General features: G+C 35.7%; 1 protein-coding gene across 2 annotated transcripts in view; it reads right to left on the bottom strand.

Moving 5' to 3' along the window:
- EDAR (ectodysplasin A receptor) overlaps window positions 1-23,101 on the bottom strand; it is a 186,520-nt gene that overhangs the window by 25,517 nt on the left and 137,902 nt on the right. For both annotated transcript variants that reach the window (XM_053707612.1, XM_053707611.1), the window contains exon 5: window positions 18,649-18,734. In XM_053707612.1, coding sequence (XP_053563587.1) covers window positions 18,649-18,734 — 86 coding nt within the window. The remainder of the gene's footprint in view (window positions 1-18,648; window positions 18,735-23,101) is intronic.

Here is a 23,101-nt window from a genome sequence, read left to right as displayed (position 1 = left end):
ACTACCAGGTACGCTCGCAGCTATTCCGGGCCAGCATACCTGGTTTTCATAGGAATCAATGGGAGTCTGACAGCAGAGAGAGCTCATGTTCGCTGCTGCCCGATATCCATTGATTTCTATGGGAGATGTCTGCACCTAACACCCTAACATGTACCCCGAGTCTAAACACCCCTAATTTACCGCCGCCACCTACATTATACTTATTAACCCCTAAACCGCCACTCCCGGAGCCCTTCACAACTAAATAAAGTTATTAACCCCTAAACCGCCGCTCTCTGACCCCGCCGCAACTATAATAAATATATTAACCCCTAAACCGCTGCTCCCGGACCCCGCCGCAACTATAATAAATATATTAACCCCTAAACCCCTGCTCCAAATACATTAATAAATATATTAACCCCTAAACCCCTGCTCCAGGACCCCGCCGCCACCTACATAATACCCATTAACCCCTAATCTGCCGCCCCTATATTAAATTTATTAACCCCTATCCTGCCCCCACTACACCGCCGCCACCTACATTAAACTCATTAACCCCTAAACCTCCGCTCCCGGACCCCGCCGCAACAAAATTAAATGTTTAACCCCTAAACCGCCGCTCCCGGACCCCGCCGCCACCTATATTAAACTTATTAACCCCTATCCTGCCCCCCTATACCGCCGCCACATATATTAAACTTATTAACCCCTAAACCTAAGTCTAACACCTAAGATTGAAGACACCGCTTGGATGAAGACTTCTACCTGATGGAGGACCTCTTCTGCCCTGCTTGGATGAAGACTTCTACCGGATGGAGGACCTCTTCTGCCCCGCTTGGATGAAGACTTCTACCGGATGGAGGACCTCTTCTTGCCCCGCTTGGATGAAGAATTCGGCTCGGCTGAGTGAAGACGACTCAAGGTAGGGAGATCTTCAGGGGGTTAGTGTTAGGTTTTTTAAAGGGGGGTTTGGGTGGGTTAGAGTAGGGGTATGTGGGTTTTAATGTTGGGGGGGTTGTATTTTTTTTACAGGTAAAAGAGCTGATTACTTTGGGGCAATGCCCCGCAAAAAGCCCTTTTAAGGGCTGGTAAAAGAGCTGGTTACTTTGTAATTTAGAATAGGATAGGGCATTTTTTTTATTTTGGGGTGCTTTATTATTTTATTAGGGGGCTTAGATTAGGTGTAATTAGTTTAAACGTCTTGTATTTTTTTTCTCTCTGTAATTTAGGGTTTGTTTTTTTTGTACTATAGTTTAGTTTATTTAATTGAATTTAATTTTAGGTAATTGTAGTTAATTTATTTAATTAATTTATTGATAGTGTAGTGTTAGGTGTATTTGTAACTTAGGTTAGGCTTTATTTTACAGGCAATTTTGTAATTATTTTACCTAGGTAGCTAATAAATAGTTATTAACTATTTAATAGCTATTGTACCTAGTTAAAATAAATACAAAGTTGCCTGTAAAATAAAAATAAACCCTAAAATAGCTACAATATAATTGTTAGTTATCTTGTAGCTATCTTAGGGTTTATTTTATAGTTAAGTATTTAGTTTTAAATAGGAATACTTTAGTTAATAATAGTAAGTTTTATTTAGATTTATTAAAATAATATTAAAGTTAGGGTGGTGTTAGTGTTAGACTTAGGTTTAGGGGTTAATAAGTTTAAGATAGGTGGTGGCGGTATGGGGGGGGCAGATCCGGGAGCGGCGGTTTAGGGGGTAATATATTTATTATAGTTGCGGTGGGGTCCGGGAGCGGCGGTTTAGGGGTTAATATTTTTATTATAGTTGCGGCGGGGTCCAGGAGCGGCGGTTTAGGGGGTAATATTTTTATTATAGTTGCGGCGGGGTCCAGGAGCGGCATTTTAGGGGGTGATATAGTTATTATAGTTGCGGCGGGGTCCAGAAGCGGCGGTTTAGGGGGTAATATATTTATTATAGTTGCGGCGGGTCCAGGAGCGGCGGTTTAGGGGGTAATAAGTTTATTTAGGTGTGGGGGGCTCCGGGAGCGGCGGTATAGGGGGTAAAACAGTATAGTTTAGTGTGGGTGCTTAGTGACAGGCTAGCAAGAAAGCTGCCGATGAGCAGCGAGATCGATGACCGTCAGTTAACAACAATCCTCTGCTCATCGCTCCGTACTTGGTGCGCGGCTTCTTGACAGCTTTCTTGATAACTTTGGCGAACGTATTCAGGTCTGCGGCGGCGATGTTAGGCAAGCGTATTGGGCCGGCGAATGCAGGTAAGTAGACGGCTTCATAACTAGAGGCCTTTGTCTGATTCTCCTTTTAACAACAAGCACTGGCTTGTCTACTTGTTTTTTTTTTCCCACCAGGTAGAATTGCGAAAACTAACCAATATTATAATGTACTAAACAATGATCTGGTTATTACTATATGATCATATTGCAAAGTTCAGACTTTATGCAAAATGATTTTTACCTACAAAGCAACATGTAGCCACCTAGATTCTCTACCTGAATAATAAAATTATTTTTTGGGGTTTAGTGTCCCTTTAAGAGGTTTGCACCAGGGCAGAATGCAGACACAATATTTCCTTATTTTTGCCCATACAACAAGTACTGCTGGTATTTGCAGTAAATCCACCTTCAAACTGAACATTTATTTTTTTATCTATGTATATCACAAATTGTGCCTATGCAAGTTATACTATCTATATATGTTTCCAAGTTTAATAACTAAAACGGATTGAACTATTAAATAATATAACAGCACAATCTAGTTAAACACAGCAAATTAAGAATTTAAGACACAGGGGTATTCGAAAACAGAGGAGAATTCATAAGAATAAGAAACAAAAGGATTTTTAAACAATTTTTCAATTTTCTAATATCAATTTTGCTTAGTTCTTTTGGTATCCTCTGTATTAGAGTAATACTGGGTGAGCTCAGGAGTGTGCACGTATCTTTAGGCATCTAACAGCAGAGTTGGCAACAAAGTTTATAACAAATGTTATACATTGCTGAAAATACTGCTGCCATAGAATGCTTAAGATGTGCACCCTCCTGAGCTCCTAAAAGCCTATCTAGCTTTACTCTTCCACAAAGGATACCTACAAAACAAAGCAATTAAGGTAACATAAGTAAATTGAAAAGTTGTTTAAAATTTCCTGCTCAATGTGAATCATCAAAATGAAATGTTGACCTTACTGTAGCTTTATTGTATAAATATTTTATTGTGCTCATAAATGATTATTCTGGTGATCACATATCCTTATGTAATACTGTGAACTGCAGCATACAGAGGGTTTTATTGATATGTAAGGTATTTCAGGAATTTCAAATGAATATAAACATCTATAAACTATAAAATGCCACGAAAAAAAGCATGGAATGGTGGGAAAGTTAGCACCACTCACAGAATAGCAACATTTAAAGGGACAGTAAAGTAAAAATAAAACTTTCATGGTTCAGAAAGAACATGCACTTTTAAAACAACTTTCCAATTTACTTCTGTTATCAAATGTGCTTTGTTCCTGTGGTATCTATAATTGAAGAGTAAAACTAGGTAGGCTCATAAGTTCTCAGGAGTGTGCACGTGTCTTTAGTACTTTATGGCAGCAGTGTTTTGGGACATTCTATAACAAAGCTACAAATAATGTTGCAAAACACTGCTGCCATAGAGTACTAAAGATACGTGCACACTCCTGAGCTCTTATGAGCCTACCTAGTTTTACACTTCAATAAAAGATAAAGAGAATGAAGCAAATTTGATAACAGAAGTAAATTGGAAAGTTGTTTAAAATTGCATGCTCTATCTGAATCATGAAAGTTTAATTTCGACTTGTCTGTACCTTTAAGTTATACAGAATAATAGGGGAAAAGATTATTATAAACACATAAAATAATGCATTCTATCCTGTAGTAAACTACATGTAGATACCACAGTGGAGGCAAAACCACATTCCTTTGTAGATTTTCTTTGACCTGTCCAACTATTGTTCTGATTAAATACCTGTATATCTTAAGAGTTAGTGTTAAGAAGGAGTGAAGCAAAAAAAACGGGCAGCAACACTTCTAAATGGAAACTTATGTTGAAAAATTAGAAGAAACAGATTGCATGATGTACCTGGGCAGGCACTTCGCCAATGTCTAGCATGAAAAATACTGTTACAATATGTTTTGGCAACTTATGTTTGCCTAGTCCACAAGCTGTATAGGTCTTTGTATTCATTATTGGCAGCCAGTGGTATTGAGAAGGAAGAAGTGCCCAAACCGCATGAACTCATTCTTTGGCAGAGAAGTCTTAGTGAAAGGATAAAACAATCGTGCCTAGCGAGACGGATAACCAGTGATGTAAAGGCTAAGAAGTTGCCGTCTCCTCTGTTTCAAATTGACCTGTACACTTCACCAGATGTGAAAATCACAGATATGAATTGATGGGCAGCCATTTTGTGCAGATTGATGTGTATAAAAGGGTCATGAAAGTCCATATTAAACTTTAATAATTCAGATTGAGCATGACATTTTAAGAGATGCTTCAATTTACTCTTATCAAATTTACTTTGTTCTCTTGGTATGCTTTCTTGAAAAACATACCTAGTTAGGCTCAGGGGCAGCAAGGTACAACTGGGAGCTAGCTAGTGTTTAGTGGCTACACACATACACCTCGTTATTTGTCCCTTTAAAGTGATGGTAAACTCTCCCCTTTTTAAAAGAATGTTAGTGATATTTTAGATGGAGTTTAATTCATCAGTTGTAATGAAGATGAGCTATAACTTACTTTTTAATATAGATATGAATATCAAATACCCCGTGTTCTGCCTCCCACTTTGAATGGTTGTCCAATCAGCGCTCTTCCTATATGGCACTTTTGTTGTAGCTGTAGCGCTGACCGGACAATAAAACAGACATTAGAAGCTGTCTCACAGTAGAACATTTTCTTTATTTCCAGTTTTATATCCCTTTATGTATGAGACAGCATTAAACCGACCACCTTTCTTTGTATATCCAATGCCATACAACAGCTTTGTAAACTTCACAAACCAGGGATTACCACCTGAAACTCAAGTCATCACTATGACAACCTGCTTTGTTCAGTTCTTTCAAACCTTTAAAGTGTATTATGTGAGAAAAGTGCTCTCTCTGCATACCCATTCTTTATTCATTTCAGTGCAAGGGAAAACCTAGAAAAGAGTGTCCTTACAAAACAAAGTAGCACTCAATACAGTCTGAGTAAGTGCAGGGTATAAAAAGCTTTAACTCTGTAAACATTATACCTTGGCTAATGTAAAACATATACTGCAGGCAATGGTGTTTATTAAACAGTGCTTGCAAAGCAACAAAGAAAGTGCGTGCTTTATTCTATCTACAAAATATTATTTGTTTTATGAAGATCAGCCTGATTTTCATTATGTGTTATTTTTCTGCAGTCATCTAAATGAAAGTTTCACTGTGATGGTTAGAAGAGAACATAAGGTATGCAGAGCAAATAACATAAACCATATTGGAGGGATACAATCACAAACATTTCATTTTTAACTGCTCATTTCCTTTTACTAATCCCAGATTTTCTTGTCACTCGTGGTAATAATATTTTTTCAACAATAGGGTTGGAATGGGGAGAAAGCACAGATGCAGACACTTACAGATACAACATAGTAATAGACATTTAGATTGTTATATAGTGTATATATATATAAATAACTGTGATTGAAGGTATGGTTGAATATGTATGTATGCATTATGTTCTATTTTTTTATTTGAGCAGCTTAATATGTGCTGCAAAATATGTCTGCATCTGTACCTAAAGTATAATAGTAATAATAATCATGAGTGTATGCAGGTGAGTTTATTTAACTAGATGACAAGGATGAAATAGGTTTTCTTCTAAACTACAAAGGATTAGCAGTCAAATTGGTCTAAATCTTGTCAGCCAAACTGAGCATTATGTAGTATTTTTGTAGCAGGAGGGAAGAGGTAGTTAAGTTATACTTGAGAATGTTCATGGTTTTCGGATATCTTGTACTGGCTTAAAGCCCTGCTCCTGCATTGTACCTTATATGCTGGCAATATGACATACAATGGATTCAATGTAGTGCCAATCCTCACAATGTGCTCATTTCTTCAATTTGAAAATAGACTCCCTTTTATAATTGCTAAAATGTACTGGTTGACTGATCAGCTGGATGTACGATCATCCATTACATTTCTGGCAGAGTTTTTTAAAAAACCATGGAAGTCGGTCTAAGCTAAACAAAGATTTAAACTATACCCAAAGAGGAAACAAATATTTTTATAAAAATCAATATTTGTGGATCAGGTGCTTAAATAAACTTGGTATTAGAGTCTATGAATAATACTGACCATTTAAATTTGTATCACAAGTAATTCTGAATTGGCGGGAGGTTTGCTTGGTCAGGATTTTCTTAATTTATAGAACAATGGATAATAAATTATTATATGCTTAAAAGGACTCAATAGTCTTTAGTTTGTGAGCCATGCCACTATCAACCTATATAGTGGGAACTCTTTTTATAATCCATGTAGCAATAAGCCTTTCCTGTAAACAGCTTTAACTTACTCCTTTTTATGTACAAAATATTTTTAAAATGTTTAAATAGTAATCTTTCTTATGCATGACAAATGTCCCTTTAAGTAAAAATATATATTCATAGCAACATCTACTTAGATCTACTTAGAGGAACACATGTTTTCTTTCGTTACAGAACTCTCATGGTTTATCTAGACAAAATGCTATAATTTGCAGAATAATAAAAAAAAGATTTAGATCTTTCACTGAGGGTGCTTAGATCTATTAGTATTCTGAGTTCCCTGAATAATAAAAATAATATTATGTCTGTCACATAGTTTTTGTTTTGCATAATGGGTGGCTAAGGAATGATTCTACTGCTGTACAGCACAAATCAATTACATTTGAAAGCTCAGGCTGTTATAGCCAATACTGGTAACATTTCAGGAGATGTATTTTAGGAAATATTTTCTTTGTGGAGTTATGCAATAACTATTTCACTTACATTAGTCACAAATAAAAATGACTGTCAAAGGCCAACTGATTATTTGCATATGTTCATGCATCAGTTTAATTATTGCTGATTTAGTATGTAGTGTACAGTACATTTGAAATGTGCACTTTAATCATTGCTCTTTGATGCTGGGCTAGGTTATTTGTCGTCAGAAATCAGTAATTTTCCATAAAGTCTCATATACTATAGATATGCATCAGCTGTTGTGAGAATTGTATTCTTTTAAGTGTCATTAATATTTTTACCAATCTAGAATATATTAAAAACATATACGAAAATATACAGAACCTATATTAAACCTAGTTAAACTTACATATTACCTACAGCTAAACAACTGTAAAATATATGGGTTTGTTTACAATGTTAATGCTTTCTAAAAGGGACAGTCTAGACCCAATACATGATTTTAATTACTTATGGTTACATACCAGATAAGCATCCTGCAACTGGTCTCACATCTCTAAACTTGTAAGAAACACATGAAACATTTAAATATTAATTTGTTAGGAGCCAAACATGTCTGCCAAGCTCCGCCCACCTATCGCATTTATAATTTAGTATGTTATGTTTCTCCAATCATGATAAGTTCATGAATGTGTTTTCCTAAGTCAACACGCTGATTTGTGAGTCTGCAATTGGAACTAGCCAACTGAAAAATATTAAACCTGCACTGTTAAACTGTCATACAAGAAAACAGCTAACTGGACAAGAAGAAAGCTGTGGGTGGAGATTGGTGGCCATTTTAAGCTGCTAACAAACAATGATTATTTTAAAATGCTCATGTACTTCTTACAAGCTTATAGATGTGGAACCTGTTGCAAGAAGCTTGTCTGGTATGTAACAATAAGTAATAAAGAATAAGTATTGGGTCTAGACTGTCCCTTTAATGATTATTTTTTGTAATCAGGAAGTGCATGTCTGTGTCTGTACATAGCTGGTCTGTGGGACAGAAGCTCACTGGCTGATTAGAAAGATTCTCACAGGTCTATTGCTGGAAAGTGACACAAGAACAAAAATATTTATTATCTAGCACAGGAATGTCCATAATATAATGCATATATTTTAGATGCAACAAAGCAAAATAATAACTTTAATGTCCCTTTAAACATCAAAACTCATGTACTTTATTGTTACACACAAACACCTCTTGTCACTGCATACAGATCACATACTTCTTGACCACATCTGACCCTCACCTCTTTTACGCAACATCCATTCTCCTCCCAGATCACAAACTCTTTGCACCATCTCTCGTTTCTAGCACTTTTCAAACATCTTCCTACATATTGGTCACGGCTTAGAAATTATACAATTTCATAACAGAGTCTCTTTCTGATTACAGGCTCCTCACTAATTTCTATGATGTATCCCTGATACATTATGGGAGAATCCCCCATTTACATAAAATAACGAGGGCTGACACACATACCCATCACTGAATTGATTCCTCCTAAAAAGTTTGGATCATAGAATGGATTTTTGAAGACACGGTCCTAATGGTAATTAATTTCTTGGAATATTTGTGGATGTGCAGTTCCTTTGTTTCAGAAATTACTGAGCAGGTTCTGACTGTGCATGTGGTTTTGGAGATGCTGCCAAGCTAAGCACCTGCATAGGGAGGTAAACACACAGTTGCTGGCCCCTGACGATCTTTTGTCAATGGCCCTGTGTTCCTCAGAGAGGAAAAAAACACATAGGAAAGGTTAAAGAGATGCAACAAATAAGTTAGAATGTTTGATTGCATTCTTTAACAGTTCTGCTGAACAAAGTGTGCCTTGAAACTGGAAGGAGGGGTTCCGCCTCGAAAAATACCGCACCACATGTATATCCTAATTATTGGTTTCAGGAACAATATGTGGGAGCAGAATTTGCTGTGTCTTGGAGGCTTTATTAAATTTCTGAACAAAAGATGAGGATTCAGTAAATGTGTATTCTCCCCACAAACCAGTGAGCGCCTTGGCATTAAAAGAAGATGCACTTTTACACACATCTGTGTTATGAGTAGATTTGTTTGCTTTTCACAAATGATATCAGGTTTATCACTGCCCAAAGTATTCTGCAATGTATTTACAAAGTTAAATTAGGTTTATTTTTGTTGAAACTATTATTTAATCACTGAATAGTTATACATTGATATTGTTTATCTACAATGGTACTCATTGTTTTCTTATGAGAAATAATGTAGTTACGTTGATTATTTTTACTTTTGTAATACACAAGTGAACAATAGCACTTGCCACCAAACCAGGTTTAATAGAAAATGTAATATCTATCTACTTTCAATGTGTAAATTGGGAGATTTTTGGGAGACAAATGTATAATACATATTTGCGTTCCACTCAGTAATGCCAGTGCACGTAAATGTGCGCTTGTATTTCAAGTGAGACACAATGCATTCCCTGGAAGCATTGCATTCATGAGAGCGCTCTTCCAAAGGCTTAAATAGGAGCTTCGTTCTGATGCCGACAGAGACAGTAAACCACCTAGCAGACAATTTGTGCAGCAATAAATAAATATATATGTATATGACTATATACGTATATATTTATGTGTTTATAAGTGTATATACACATAAATATATATGTATATACTGTAAGCCTATACATATATATTTATAGTAAAAACACAGTCCCCCACTGACCTCAATGTAAAGGCACTTTCAGTGCTGGTTTTTCCCCTCACTCTAACATCTTATAACTGCTTTGTGCAGTTTTAAAAATAAAAATAAAGATGCTCAAATGTTTATTTAATGATACTTTCCTGTCCTCTTTATTTTGTGGGTGATTGTGGCAACTTTTTTCATTAACCAGAGAGCTGATCTCTGGTTAATGTATTCTAGCACAAAGTGAAACCACAAGCTCACGGTAGCCACTTGTAATGGCTGGTTATTTAAAGTGCGTCTGTAAACTGGCAAATTTGCCTCTTTACAGGTGCAAGTTAAGATAGTGCGCCACTCCTAATCTGGCCCTAAATGTTTTGTATTCAGTCAGTTTCATCATAAACTGCCACCATTTCACATGAGTTATACAAGTAGCAAATAGCTTTTCTTTTTTACTGGCATTTAAACATCTAAAAATGTTGGGGCCAGGTTATGTCCTTCAGTTTGTAAAATAACATTTGATGCATCAATATCCCAATAAAGGTTTCTATCCTTCACGTGTGATAGTGGAAAACTAATGAGCATCAGCGTCAAATGTCTAGTTTTTAATTCCCAATCCTATGTCTTGGTTAAGTTCTTTTTATGACTGTTTGTGATTTAAAGAAATGTTCTTAATCAGCACTTTCAGAAGATCATGTTGCATTTTCCCATTGTTTTGTCATTTGCCTTCACAGGAAAATTGCAAACAGCAGTACTTAGCTTTTTTTTGCCTAGAATTTTTAAATGATCAACACGGTGATGTTTCCAGGTAATATGCATAATATGAAACTTCTAAAGCAAGATGTCCAGTACAATATAACACACTGTATTTATTGTATCGATATATGTGCAGGATATAAAATATACTAGCTGTTGCAGGTATGTGGAGTTATGGGTTAGTAATGTTAGAGTGGTATATAGTACAATACTTCAGAGCTGCATATAGGAGAAGTTATGAAACACAAAACAGGACAAGACAAACTGATGATCTGATTCTCAGTCGATCTCAATCAGACACCTTTTTTGTTTGTTTGCTTTTTTCTTCTTCTTGGAACCTGAGAAGAAAACAAAACACATGCAGTGAGGTAGAGTGGGATTTGTTAAAAAGAGGGATATTAGTGCATTACTGAGGTTTAGTTTAGTGTGTGGAGGGAACATACTGAATGGAGTTTGTTTCACTATAGATTATAACAGAAGTGACAGTGATGTTCTGCACTATCATGTCAGTGTGTGTGAGATCTTCATGTAAAGTTAAAAACTTGATGTAAGACTCAGAACCGTATCAAGACTGAGTCAAATACTATAATAGGATGTCTATGGGAGACCACAACACTTTTTCTTGATGTGTTTATTACTTGTGGGATTGACAGCAATCTGCAACTTTCTTGATTCCTGAGCAATTGCAAACATTATGGTCAAATTTCAGCATTGTCCTTTATATTTAGGTTCATGATGCATTTTCACATCCAATCATTCCTTATTTCTTGCTTACCATTGCTTTTCATGGTACACTTAGTGCTCCTGATATTGTGCTCTGATTTGTCATGTCTTCCACAGTGAATAAATATTTGGTTTGAGTTTATTTGCAACTAAACGATACCCGCTATGATCAGTGCTAAACTATCTGGACAGTATTCATATTTTGTTTCTTTTCAATAGAGACATAACCACTGACATCAGTAGAGTTGGGTGATTAATCAGACATGGTTTTTATAATTTACATGGCTGCATCTTCTTTAGGATAAGTTGTGTATTTTCCACAGTTCATTATTCACAATTTTGTTATTACTTCATCGTGGCTTTGTGCTTTACTCAGATTAAAAAAAAAATCATCAGTTGCGCTGCTGTCATTCATTTTTATTTAATTTAGATGAGAGACTCTTGGTGATGGATCTGCTTTAAATCAACTTGGTGTTTTTGTGTGGAGAAAATACATCTGTCCGGAATTATACTAGACTGAGTTTATAAAGATTATTAAGACTTTAACTTGATTGTAAAGTCATGTGTCACATGTATAAGCACTCTAGAAACAATTACACAATGTCTATAATAAAATTCATCTAAGCTTGCAATAGACATACTAATATGTTATGTTTTGCACATAACCTTGGGGTTTATTGCAAATTTTAGTTAGACATGTGGAAAGCCTGGAAATCAAACCCAAAAAAGTCACTATTAATTACTGTCAAATTTGGTGCCAGTTTTATCACATTCCAGCTCCATCTTGTGTAAAGTCTATCAATGCAAGGTCACAGTACAGTATGAGAAATTACATATTATGTAACTATGTATGAAGCATATTATTGTACACTTGCTTCACATGTAATATATTACGCTGAAATCAAAACCACTTGAAATAGTAATTTATTGCTTTCCTTTTTTTCTTTGTTGTCTGAACAGAATTCTATAAACACCATGCACACTCTGCCAGATCTGCTAATACAAAGCGTTACTCTTCAAAGATAAAAACCTAGACTATCTGTACCATACACATTCTAAAAATGTGTAAAGCCATCATCGCCATTTTTAGGTTTCTAAAATTCTTTTACAGCAGTGTAGGCTGTGATATTTTTTATTACAAAGAAGTATCAAGCTTTATCTATTTATCTTGGTGAGTAAATCATTGTTTGAAGCAAGTTCTTAAGAGGTGGCTCCAGAGTTCATTGGCTCTAGCCAAAAAAACGGATTATTTTCTCTCTAATTATATCCGAACAGATGATCTGCAACATAACCAATCAAGATAGGTTACTACACACTATACTCATGAAGATGTGGCATTGGCTGGCTGGTGTTTGAAGAAATGGTAGAGTGGACATCCATGGTCAAATCACCCTATCAGAATTTCTTATACACAGATGTTTTCCTTCACTGTATTTATTTCTGTCTGTTTTTTTCAAGGCCTGTTTAGAGATGATACTGATTCATTAGTGTATGCTGCAGGAAAAAAATGAATTAATGCTGTGCATCCATGGATTAAATAGTGTGTACATTTTAATGTTGACTGTTGTACAAGCACAGGACTAGGACGTCTGAAATCATCGTCTTTCATATGTTATTATTTAGTTTTGTCTTAAGAGTAAAGATCTTTGATTAATACAGTCTCAGATCACTTTGCTCTATTGTATGTATATTTAAATGATTCAAACTTAACATTTTCTTCATCATGAAACATTCAAGGTACTGCAAGTGTTTATTTCATAACATCTATAAAGTGAACAATAGGACAAGGTAAAACTTCTGATCAAGTGGCAAAAAACATTAGGTGCTGAAACTCAGTTGAAAAGTGCTGGAATTATATTTTAAGGGATAAACTGGTGCCAAGTAAATGGCTCAATTAACCTGCTTGCAAATGCACTGGTGATCATTTAAATGTGTTCACTAACTCATTTCCTTAAAGTTATAATTGTACAGAAATGGCTTCTATTCAGACTATTCATGTGTGATTAACATATCCTCTAACTCAGAGCTTTCCAAACTTTTCATGTTGGTGACACACTTTTAAAACCTACATAATTTTGCAACACAGTAATTCAGTTGTACTAGCAAACAGGAGGTTAAATTAACTTGTTTTAAGAGATACAAACACAAACACATACATAAATGATATAATAACGAAATGAATTTACAAGTATGTATGTGCAAAATTAACACCAATAGCTACTTAATATTTTAATGGGATGTATGAGGTTGGTGGAATGAACACAGTTTCTTAATATTTGGTGGAATATTAGATAGACACTTGCATTTCATCATCAAGCATTTGTAAGCTTCCACTTCCTATCCATATATCAAGAGCAGGAGTAGCAATGCACTACTGGGAGCTAGCTGCAAAAAAAACCCACTGACTTCTGATTTTAGCTCAGCATTTAAGCTGCCGCCCTATCCGACTGACTACTGCCCGCACTGCAAACACACTACTATCCCACTCACTGACTACACATGCAGTCAGGAGCCGATTGAGGAGACTACACGTGAAGTCAGGAGCTAATGTGCCGCCAAAGCCGCCAATGGGAACAGTTGCAGTTCTTACTGAGCTGCGCCAATAGGTTAAGATGATCTGTGACCCACTAGGTATCAATCACGAGTCAACCATGTGAAATGTGTAGCAAGCCGGCGGAAAGTCGGAAACCAAAAAAAATGTAAAAAAAAATTTAAATAAAAAAAAAATTTGTGCTGAAGCAGGGACACATCTACACAATGCTGCCGACACACTAATGTGTCACGACACACAGTTTGGAAAGCACTGCTCTAACTAATCTCTTAAAGGGATAGCAAGATGAAAAATAAATTGTGCATGGGTGCATTTCAATTTGAAATAGAAGGATTTTAGCCATATACTTCCATTAGCAAAAATGTCTCTAGTAAAGGTTATTACTAATTTTCTGCAGCATACGCACATATCCGGTGAAAGCTGGTGCACCAGTATTCCAACACCACACCTTCTCAGAGAGCTAGCGTTGGTGTGTATTGCTTCTGAAGACATCATTTGTGTCATAAAAGCCGCTGCTGACTCTCTAAACAGGCCTTGTGTGTGAATACTGGTGCACGGGCCCTCACAGGATATGTGCGTATGCTGCAGAAAAACAAATAACTTTTACTAGAAGCATTTTTGCTAATAGAAGTATATTGCAAAGATGTTTATGTTTCAAACTTAAAGTGCACCTATGCACATTTTATTTTGATCTTTCTATCCCTTTAACCCCTCTTTCTAAGGGTTTGGCACATATTTTGTTTCCTGTTTACTTTCATTTTCACCTCCCATCTTCCAGTGTTGCTGATTTGCCAGAACAGTAACAATACAAACAAATCAAATAAACCTTCCACTCTCTCTAAAATCAAACTGATTTATTTTTACTTTTCTCTCATCTCCTCTTGCACCCCTTGAAGTTTACTTTAACTCTAGCACTGCTGAATCATACCACAAAGTTCAGGAAGTACCTCCCAGCCCAACTGCATTATTATACAGAACCACAGTAGTTCCTTATCTCCCAGGCATATATCACTATTAGAATCCTCAGGTTCTCTCATTCCTCTCACAGGCCCATACCATATTCATTCCTTCATTGCCACTCACCGCTTAGAAATGGTAATTTCAGTACATTAAAAGCATATACATTTTAACACTTAACTAATTATGGTATCTTTATAAACCGAAACTGATGATTTATTGTTAGAGTTTACTTTTAACAAGTTAATTTTAGTATTTATTCTGCCCAACTGAATCTCTTTTCGAAAGGACATGATAGTCACAAATTTTCTTATACAATCTAAAAGAGTAGATTTAAATGCATTCATTTTTTTAAATGGATAAACCATCTTTTTTTTCTGGATGTTTTCCTTACTGACAATCAAGCAATATCGACTTATATATAAGTTGTATTTCCTGCTAGTTCACTTTAAATTTAAACATTTTTTACTGAAGCTTATATCATACAAGACATATTTTTACTGCTTTCAGATACACAATGGAAAAGTTTTGTGTGCAATGTCCCTTTAAAGAACCATATTACTAAAAATTAGTCTGTCATGTATATGTAGGAGCAGCAGTTAGAAAATAGTAAAATGTGTTTTTGCATGTAAAAGTTTAATCAGGAGCTAAAAGGAAATGCATGATTATGAACAACTAGGTCCTGGTCCTCTGCTGCTCACTGGTTTAAAAGGACTGCTCCCACAAAAATGCTTAATTCGGTACAGAAAAAGCAGTTTTAAAAAAACAAACAACCAATGTGCTGTAATATATTTTTAAATATTCTCTTTCAGGGCCTGATGATCTAAAGCTCTCCTCTGTGACAAGATGATCTGAGATATCGTGACTACTTTGAGGTCTCTTAACATTTTTTAGAAAGGTGTTTTAGCTTGAGAACTGTTTTGTCTGTCTGTGTAGGGTTCTGGATATGAAGCTAAAACACATACATCACAATAAATTACTCCCAGAGATTTTGCTCCATGCTGGTGAGTTTTTGATCATCAAACCTTAGACAGAACAGAGAAATGTTTAAGTATCATGATCCATTAAGATATTTGTCTGATTTTCCAAGTGAATCATGAAGGGCACCAACTTATGACATCTCTCTTAGGATATACATTTTTTTTAGGAGATTATGTTCTGCAAAGAAAGACCGACCTTTACCACAAATTCCTTTTAAATACGGTGACAAAATCAGCAATCTAGAAGTATGTTTATTGGTACAGAAAACTTCAACTGTACATGCAAATTTATATAGTTTCGGTTACATCAGCCAGAGTCTCAGGAAACAATAAATTACAATTCGTATTCAATTCCGCACTCACTGGACTTATAAAAAAATTAGTTATTTAGTCAAGTGACGTTCCGGAGCTCACTAGCCCCTTCCTTGGTCTGAGGAATGGGCAAGTCAGCTCCAAAACGTTACTTGAATAAAGAACTCTTTGTTTACAAGTCCAGTAAATGCGGAATTGAATACTAATTGGAATATATATATATATATATATATATATATATATCTCAAATAAAAAATGTTACAATGTTTTTAAATAGTATCAAGTGTTCATTATTTTAAAGGGATATGAAACAGTTTTTTTTCTTTCTTGAATCAGATAGAGAATGCAATTTTAAACAACTTCCAATTTATTCATGTTACCTAATTTGCTTTTTTCTCTTGGTATCATTTGTTGAAATATTACCTAGGTATGCTAATGAGCTGATTGGAGGATGTACATATATGCTTCGTATTGGCTTACCTGGTGTGTCCAGCTATCTCTCAGTAGTGCATTTCTGCTAATTCAACACAGGAAACCAAGAGAACGAAGCAAAGTTGATAATAGAAGTAAATTGGAAAGTTGTTTAAAATGGTATTCTCTATCTGAATCATGAAATAAACATTTTGGGGTTCATATGCCTTGGAAATGTTCTGCTGAGGATACATAGAACTGCAAAATAGTTACATGGTTTATACACTGTTACATTATAAACTTCTTGGATCTCTCTAGACAGGCAAGGTTAAAGGGACACTGAACCCAATTTTTTTCTTTTGTGATTCAGATAGAGCATGTAATTTTAAGCAACTTTCTAATTTACTTCTATTATCAAATTTTCTTCATTCTCTTGATATTCCGGGCCCATTTTTGGTGAACAACCTTGGTTGTTCTTGCTGATTGATGGATAAATTCATCCACCAATAAACAAGTGCTGTCCAGGGTCTGAACCAAACAAATAGCTTAGATGTCTTCTTTTTCAAATAAAGATAGCAAGAGAACGATGAAAAATTGATAATAGGAGTAAATTATAAAGTTGCTTAAAGGGACACTGAACCCAAATTTTTTCTTCTGTGATTCAAATAGTGCATGCAATTTTAAGCAACTTTCTAATTTACTCCTATTATCAAATTTTCTTCATTCTCTTGGTATGTTTATTTGAAAAGCAAGAATGTAAGTTTAGATGCCGGCCCATTTTTGGTGAACAACCTGGGTTGTCCTTGCTGATTCGACAGCACCAATAAACAAGTGATGTCCATGAACTGAACCAAAAATTTGCTGGCCCCTTTATTTTTCAAATAAAGATAGCAAGAGAATGAAGAAAAACTGATAATAGGAGTAAATTAGAAAGTTGCTTAAAATTGCATGCTTTATCTGAATCATGAAATAAAAAAATTTCGGTTCAGTATCCCTTTAAAATTACATGCTCTATCTGAATCACGAAAGAAAAAATTTGGGTTCAGTGTCCCTTTAAAGATAATTAGATTATGGATACAGGCAAGGGAATTATTTAGTAAATTGGATTCTTACAACATTTCCTAAAATGCATTTTATAATACGCAATTATGTTGGTCACACAAATTTCACTTACAGATGTATAAAAACACATACTACAGATTACAAGAAAATTACCCAGATTCCCCTAGATATGAGCCTTTAGCAAAAGAAAGAGCATCATCAAATCCACTAAAGTTCTGCAAAGTGTAAACCCTGAGATACCAATGCAACGTGTAATATGTGATCCTTAACACATGAGATTATCTGAGAACAAGTACTACAAGGTCCCCAAAATAACTTTTGAAATGGAAAGTTTAGCTTGAGTGCTGTGCGGTTTATCTAGCTATGCAGGGTTCTGGGTGTGAAGGAAAGATACCTACATTACAGTAAAATCCCCCCCCCCCCCAAGAAACTGCATTATTTTCTCAATGGCAGTGAGTTTTTCATCATGGGGCCCATTCTGGTTAATGAGAACTTACACTTACCTTAGATCATCATGTGAACTGAAACTAAACTTTAACATTAGAAATTGAGTAAACAAGCAAAATGTTAATCTGCATGAAACTAAAATTACAGATACTGAAAAAAATAGGAATAGAGCCAGGAATTTGCAAATAAATTACTGTAATGGGAAATAGTCAAACTGCCCATAAGCAGTCTGAGTAAGCATGGATTACCTGTGAAAGTGCAGAATAATATCTATGTGGGTCAGGCACAAACAATTTAGAAAAGGTATAAATAAAAAACAAAAAAGCTGGAGAGCTGGCTGAAGCTTAGACAACCCTAGTTTAGTCAAATAGTTGTTACATATAAAAGGACAATATATAAAGAAAGAACCATTATTATTTGTGCATATTTTAAGATACTCAACTGTGAGTATGAATTACTGTAATTCTGAAGCCTTTCTTACAGTTGTGCTAAGACTGATTTGCAACATTAAATATATCTAGAAAAGTTCTGTGCCCTTAAAGACTGTCTGGCTACACCAGCCTTTTTTCAACCATGGCCGACAGTTTATATGAAGATGTGCAAAATATCTCAGCATCATTATCAACCAATTTCACCTTAATAAAATTCTGACCAGTTTAGTAAATTATGGAACCATCAAGATTGAACTGTTTTGAAAAATATAGTAGTGGTCACCCATAAAAAGTAACCTGCTGCTTACAATTCTTTCTGAATATGGAAAGCTATTTAAGGAACTATTCCATAAGCAATTTATCATATATATTGGATTATAAATTGTGCACAAACAAATAATGACCCAAGTAAATATAAATTAGCAAGTACTTACATTCCTTAATGTTTGGGGGAGCCAAAGCACAAGAGTAGCAGACCATTCCATAGATATTCCTAGGACGGTTCTCCAACATGTAGAACCTGGAATGAACATTATATTGTGGTAATTCAATAAGGTACACTGCATAAAAGGTAAAGGACATTCCAAACGCACAAACAGAATTGTGCCAGATACAAGTTCCAGTTCAGTAACAAATATTTGAGGTTATAAGACTCCAGAGCAAAATAACCTAAGGCAAAATGAAATCCATGTTCACTGCTTCACGTTGGAGACCTATAGGAACAATATTGTGCAACTATAGAATGTTATTATTTCCAATTAAGCTTACACCACATATTTAAACTAATTCCTATCCTCATTTTATACTTTATAGCTATATCATTCATTACTAATCCTACAGTTTTTGATGCACTCTGTGTGGTAGGATAGTTTAAGTTGTTCCAATAAAGAATAACCGAAAATACAAACGCACAGAGATGTTCCTCTTATATGTTTCTCAAGGATTCAAGTCTACAAAACGAAGCTCAATCTTATAATTTTGTTCTATCTTCCATGTGTTGCTTTGTTTTTTTACACTGCTGTGTTATATAAGTTAATCAAAATAATTTCTAAATTTCATCAACCAAAATAGTGCTAAAACTGCACACCATGCTGTGAGTTGACAAATTTCTGGTTTTTTTTTGCGCCTGTTGTAATTTATAAGACATATTTTTTAAGACATATTTTTTAAGACAACATTATTTGCTGCATAGAAACAAAAGTATCATTGCTATACATTTTAAAATTCTACACCTGATTATGACAGATTGGATGCTCTCTCTGCACTGAGAAATTAAACAAAACCCACTAGGAAAACGTGGGTGCCAGTGAGAAGATGACATTTCTATCTTGTTTCTAAGAGAGAGGACCACACTTTTTATTTATATATACAGTCGTATGCAAAAGTTTAGGCACCCCAGACAATTCCCATGATTTTCATTTATAAATAATTGGGTGTTTGGATCAACAATTTCATTTTGATATATCAAATAACTGAAGGACACAGTAATATTCCAGTAGTGAAATGAGGTTTATTGGATTAACAGAAAATGTGCAATATGCATCAAAACGAAATTAGACAGGTGCATAAATATATTATTCATATATATATATATATATATATATATATATATATATATTACTCTTTTTAAATCATAATGACAACAGAAACTACCCAAATGACCCTGATCAAAAGTTTACATACCGTGGTGATTTTGGCCTGATAACATGCACACAAGTTGAAACAAAGGGGTTTGAATGGCTATTAAAAGGTAACCATCCTCACATGTAATCTGTTTGCCTGTAATTAGTGTGTGTGTGTTTAAAAGGTCAATGAGTTTCTGGACTCCTGACAGACTCTTGCATCTTTCATACTTCTGCACTGACATTTCTGGATTCTGAGTTATGGGGAAAGCAAAAGAATTGTCAAAAGGATCTGCGGAAAAAAGGTAGTTGAAGTGAATAAAACAGGAAAGGGATATAAAAAGATATCCAAGCAGGGGCGTATTACCGCCTAGGCACACAAGGCCCGTGCCTAGGGCGGCAGCTTGGGAGGGGCGGCACTTTTTGGACCCTTTGTAGAAAGTCTGACTCCCCCTCTCACAGTTGCCTACCTGACAAATTTCTCCCAAAAGGAAAGTTATTTTAGCGCTGCGCTTTTGTAAATCCTTTATTACTCCACACTAACAACTGACTGTGTGGGAACCCTGGTTCACGTATTGCTTCCGGGTAAGGAGGATTTCCGGTAGGTACATGCTGCAGCACTGCAGTGATGGGGAAGAGAAGTCGCTACTAGTAGCTAGTCTGCCCGTTAGCTGTACTAGTATGATGGCCCCTTCTACCGGAGAATTCTGTGACGTGAGCAGCAATCCCAGCCGCAGCAGCCACAGCTCTTTGCCAGAGGAGCAATGGAACAGCCGCCTTAACTTTGCTAACTTGTAAGCCACAGTGCATAGCAACACTGGCCATGGTGAGTGCTTCAGATTGATTGGAAATGCCTATATAAAAATATATAGTGCCATTGCCAATCAAGCTGCCGCACTCACCAGGACCAGTGTTGTAAGTTGCAACTTGCTACGCCGCACTGTGGCTTACAAGTTAGCAGAGTTAAGGCGGCTGTTTTATCCATTGCTTGCTCCAGTCCTCACAGTGATCAAATCCGGCTCCATCGCATCTGCATTCTGCAATGTGCACTAGTGGACTGTGCAGAAACACTCAGGACTCAGTATAGTAACTTCAGGCGCAGCGCCTCCTCACTAGCAAGAGCGGGAAGAGGAGAGGATGAGAGAATGGGTGCCGCGTTCAAAAACTCTCTCTTTGTCAGGAGCTGTGCTCTTTACGTATGTGTGAGTACTTCAGGCAAATACAACTCTTATACAATAAATTCAATGAGCAAGATTCCTAGTAAATGTCATGAAATAATCTTATTCCCAATGTGCGTTTGTGTGGGTGGGAGTTTAACAGGAGTAACAGTTTTGTTTTCAACTAATGATTTTCACAACTCTTGCAAAAACATAAACAGTGCACACGCGTGTTCATGAGGTGTCAGACCAGTTATATAGCGGAGTAATAAATGGTTTTATTAGTACACATAGGAGAGAGTGCCAGGCTTAGTGACAATGTGCTAGCCTGGGGCATGTAGCACTACTATATTGGCCAGCTGGTCTCTGGTACACAAGGCGCACACCTGTACTGTGAAGTGCCATTTTGAAGAGTTGAAGCAGTTTACACAAGTTGGGACAGAGTGTACTTATTCTCAGCACCACTCGGGAGTGATTTGAGCCTTGAGGACATCAGTGGCGGGGGGCTGGTAATTCTGGTAAATATTTTACAACTGTAATCTAGCCCATTACTGTTGTTATAGGCATTCCATACATATGGTTAAAAAATGTAGCATAATTCTTTGTGAAAAAAATTAAATAAGAATTTATCTTTTTCAAGTATCTCACTTAATTATAATAATTAATCAAAATGGAATTTTAATCAGACTTTCACAAAGCTTATTTCACGTTTTGTTTGGTGCAAAATAAAAAAAATGTGACTGCATTAACCTGTTTTGATGACCAGGTACAACTTTTCAAACTAGCAAATAAATCATTACACTGCTCTTCATTTTGTATCTAGTCAAAACCTCTCTAGTGACTAAACAATTACTTCACCATAAAACAACTTTTTCAAAGACACTGATCATATATCTATATAGATAGATATATAGAGATATCTATCTATATAGATCTCTCTCTCTCTCTCTCTCTCTCTCTCTCTCTCTCTCTCTCTCTCTCTCTCTCTCTCTCTCTATATATATACATACAGGTGGCCCTCGTTTTACAACGGTTCAATTTACACCGTTTCAGAATAACAACCTTTTTTTCCAGTCATGTGACTGCTATTGAAAAGCATTGAGAAGCAGTGCATTTATTAAAATAGCCAGTAGGTGGAGATGTCCGCTTGTGTTGCAGCAAAGCCAAGCAAGCTGAAATTAATCAGTTTAATCAGACCTGAGCTATCGAGCATATTTCAAAGGAACAAGATCTTCCTGTCTATAAATCAGTCCAGTTTGGAATGCATAGATAGAAAAGAAAAATTTGCAGAAAAATGCAAATGAAGTCTGTGTTGTGTGATTATTTTATTAGGTTTATAATGCTGTTTAGCAAATGTTTTTGTTCATTTAACTTAGTTTAATTATATATTCTGTGTTGTGTGATTATTTTATTAGGTTTATAATGCTGTTTTGCATTTAAAGTCTTCATTTCAAAGCTTTAAACATAATGTATTAGGTGTTACTTATGACAATTTTGAGAGGGGCCTGGAACCTATCTCCCTCACTTCCCATTGACTTGCATTATAAACTGGGTTTCAATTTACAACGGTTTCGATTTACAACCATTCCTTCTGGAACCTAACCCTGGCGTAAACTGAGGGCTACCTGTATATATATATATATATGTGTATATATGTATATATATATATCCCTCTCTTTCTTTCTCTCTCTCTTTCTCTCTCTCTTTCTTTCTCTCTCTCTTTCTTTCTTTCTCTCTTTCTTTCTTTCTCTCTTTCTTTCTTTCTTTCTCTCTCTCTCTCTCTCTCTCTCTCTCTCTCTCTCTCTCTCTCTCTCTCTCTCTCTCTCTCTCTCTCTCTCTCTCTCTCTCTCTCTCTCTCTCTCTCTCTCTCTCTCTCTCTCTCTCTCTCTCTATATATATATATATATATATATATATATATATATATATATATAGAGTGTGTGTGTATGTATATATATATATATATATATATATATATATTTTAAATAGTCACGTTATACCCTGACCCAAAACTATTCTGGCCAAAAAACAGCCTAAAACCTAGGGTGTGTGTGTGTGTGGGGGGGGGGGAGCAGAATTTTGAGTGCCTAGGGCAGCACAAAACCTAA

Source organism: Bombina bombina, chromosome 3, assembly GCF_027579735.1.
Source record: "Bombina bombina isolate aBomBom1 chromosome 3, aBomBom1.pri, whole genome shotgun sequence".
Lineage (NCBI taxonomy): Eukaryota > Metazoa > Chordata > Amphibia > Anura > Bombinatoridae > Bombina > Bombina bombina.
The sequence above is the reverse complement of the archived record's forward strand: the minus strand, read 5'-3'. Positions and strand labels throughout refer to the sequence as shown.